The following is a 3112-nucleotide window of genomic DNA, read 5'->3' as shown; positions in this document are numbered from 1 at the left end:
ATAGTCCAAATGTTTTTGGAACTATTAAAATGGAAGCCACTTTTTCAATTCAAATGAACACTATTGTTTAAGAAATTTATAAAGTTGTTAAGAAATTAAAAAATCTATTCCATCGGTGACACTGTTAAAATTAAAACTGTAAAAATAAAACAAAATCAGAACACATGTGGCTAGATTAATTCTTTGACTTTTGAATTTTTCTACTAATCAATTTAACTGACAAAAATTAAAGATTCAAGTATTACTCTCAATAATAAACAAAATACTATTTTCACTTAGGGGTGGCAACGGGGCGGGTAGGGGCGGGTTTTTGCTCTACTCGACCCCGCCCCGCCCTACAGAAAATTAATTATTTTACTAATTATTTTATATATGTTACATATATTATATATACCGGGGCGGGTAGGGGCGGGTTTAACCTAAACCCGACCCCGCCCCGCCCCGCCCAAGAACCCGCCCCGTTAAAACCCGCCCCGGTGCGGGGGCGGGTAATTACCCGCCCCGAGCGGGTAGGGGCGGGGTGGGTACCCGCGGGTTCGGGTAGTGTTGCCACCCTTATTTTCACTCCATTATTTTTATCTATCCTTTTTCTTTTATTATATTTCTAGTCAAACTAGATAATGTCTACAAGTCTCTAAGCCTGACGCATCACTTTAAAAGGATACAAATGTATCCATGTCCATGTGCATGCAACCGTTCTAGTAACATGTATGTAGCATTGCTAATGAATGTTGTTCATATTGCATTCTGATCTCCTAATAAATTAAATAACCCCCCTTATATTTTACGGCTTGTGCATACATTATTCCTTACCTACATAAATCTTCACTTGAATGATGATCTACATTATGATCTTTTAAATATTTCGTATTTTATTTTCATAAGTCATAGATAATTTTCAAACAAAAAGAATGTCATAAAAAAAAACAAAACATATCACTTAATTCATATAAAATTCAAGTGATAAGTGCATTTTCTTTTTAGGATTTATTTGTGAGTGGTTTTTTAAGGTGAAAAAAGAAGAAAATTGTAGTGTAATTTTTATACTATAAACATTCTATTTTCCTCCCTTAGCAAGTATATATAATAATGATAATGGGTCCTAAATAAACTATAGAAAGCCCTTCTCTTTGCAACACTGTATAGCTCCATCATACATTTCATTTATGCCATACTTAAACTTGAAACCTGCATCCAACAGCTTTCTTGATGATAGATCACTGAACTTCAGATCACCATTTGCTGTCTCCCTTAACTTACTACAAAACAGTTAAGAAAATAGGTTATTTATTTATATTCATCAATAGGCTCGCTTTTCTTTTCTTAGTAAAATTAATAAATAAATAAAAGTGCTGAATAAACATTTTAGTGTACATTTTTTTGCAAAATAAAAATGTTAATGATACACCAAATAAACAAACTCATAAAAAAAATACTATTAAAATTTAGATTTTTTATTAATAACACAAAGGAAATGTATATTGGCTATTTAAAAAATTCTAATATCAAAATAGTGTTTGCTATAAAAAAACAATAAATCGGTAATTTTATGCTTAATAAAAACTTAATTAAAGAAAAAGGGGGTAAAAAAAAAATAAAAAGTGAAATAAAATATGGAACTTACTCGGGTAGTGAGATATGAAGGTGTGGGTATCTTTGAGAAAGTAATTGATAAACCTGATAGAATGATACTTGGTGGGAGGAACAAATGTACCTTCCATTAGCATTAGCATATTCAAAAAGAAATATAAGTGCATTGGCAGCATCATCTATATGCACCATGTATGAGTTGGTTAGATACTCGTATTTACTATGGTCTCCTGCACACAATATATATAAAAGTCTATGGATGGTGAGGAATATACGTACGGATTTATTCAAATTTAAAATTATTTTTAAAACAAAACATTTAATCAATGTAATATTAACATACATATGAAGACAAAAGATATATAATTGTACGTATATAATTTGACTAACAATTTTTTAGTTTAATTTTGATTGTAAAGTGTTTGATACATTCGTACAATTACATCCGTTTTTTTATATGATCGTTCACGTGATTAATATAAAAAGTAGTTATTTTTACTAATGTAATGTTATGTAATTGAATACACGTGTAAAACTAATTTATTGTGAGCAAAAGTATAAAGTCTTTTAAAATTAAACTCTTATTATAAAATGATGAGTTACAAGATTTTGAGAGAATTATCATGATAAAAGTTAGTTAATTATTATGACGAGAAAAAGTGTAAAGTCTTTTAAAAAATTTTTCCATTTAACAAATGTTATTTTTAGCAAATGTTATATTGAATTTATTTAATAATTTAATTAAAATTATAATGTTAATTCTTAATATTATTGAATAATGAAGAGAAATTGAAATGCATACCTAATATGATGGCGAGTGCTATGTGTACGGATGATGGGATGTTGGGACAAATAAATGGTCCAACGACCAAAGGAAGAACCAAGCTCACAACTTCCAAACCATTGTTTTCTCCAAACTCCAATGCAGCCTTCTCAGTTAAGATTTTTGATACCAAATATGAAGAGCTTACAATATTGTTACCATTTTGGCAAACTTCAATTTCGCTCCATGTTTCTTCATCCACTGTTTCCAACGCATTCTTACCTAGGTTGCGTGACAAATACGATACATAATAAATACAATAATTTTACAAACCCATAAAATACGAATATAATAATATAAATATAGATTTAATAGTGTAATTAAAACTTTTAGAACCATTTAAATCTACAATAATTATGTCCTTCTAGAATTTGAAAGTCTCTACTAGAGTTTATGTGTCACTGCACCTAAAACTACTTGAGAATTTATTTTATGAACGTATCTTGTGAGAAATCTGAGAATAAGAAATCAATTCTTATCTATCACATACAACTACATCAATTCGTATCCGGAGTTAGTGCTGGTACAATAGAGATTAGCTTTTAATGCTATCTGAAATTAACTAGAGAGTTTTAGAATAAAGCTAGTCTCATGCTCATAATGTCTTTCAATTTTTTTTAGAGTGAATACTTATCCAATATTCGACAATTATCTCAAAAGGATAACGAGATCCTTAAGAAAAAAAAAAAAAAAAACAAA

General features: G+C 29.6%; 1 protein-coding gene across 3 annotated transcripts in view; it reads right to left on the bottom strand.

The window, feature by feature from the left end:
- LOC107628541 (protein BRI1-5 ENHANCED 1) overlaps positions 920 to 3112 on the bottom strand; it is a 4500-nt gene continuing 2307 nt past the window's right edge. The window contains exons 3-5 of one of the 3 annotated variants that reach the window (XM_016331182.2): positions 2393 to 2635; positions 1625 to 1820; positions 920 to 1259 (exon numbers count right to left, since the gene is read on the bottom strand). In XM_016331182.2, the coding sequence (XP_016186668.1) occupies positions 1112 to 1259; positions 1625 to 1820; positions 2393 to 2635 (587 nt within the window). In that variant the 3' untranslated portion in view covers positions 920 to 1111. The remainder of the gene's footprint in view (positions 1260 to 1624; positions 1821 to 2392; positions 2636 to 3112) is intronic. The other 2 variants (XM_021116315.1, XM_021116316.1) reach the window with 2 other exon arrangements.

Source organism: Arachis ipaensis, chromosome B02 (assembly GCF_000816755.2).
Source record: "Arachis ipaensis cultivar K30076 chromosome B02, Araip1.1, whole genome shotgun sequence".
In the NCBI taxonomy this organism is placed as follows: domain Eukaryota; kingdom Viridiplantae; phylum Streptophyta; class Magnoliopsida; order Fabales; family Fabaceae; genus Arachis; species Arachis ipaensis.
The sequence above is the reverse complement of the archived record's forward strand: the minus strand, read 5'-3'. Positions and strand labels throughout refer to the sequence as shown.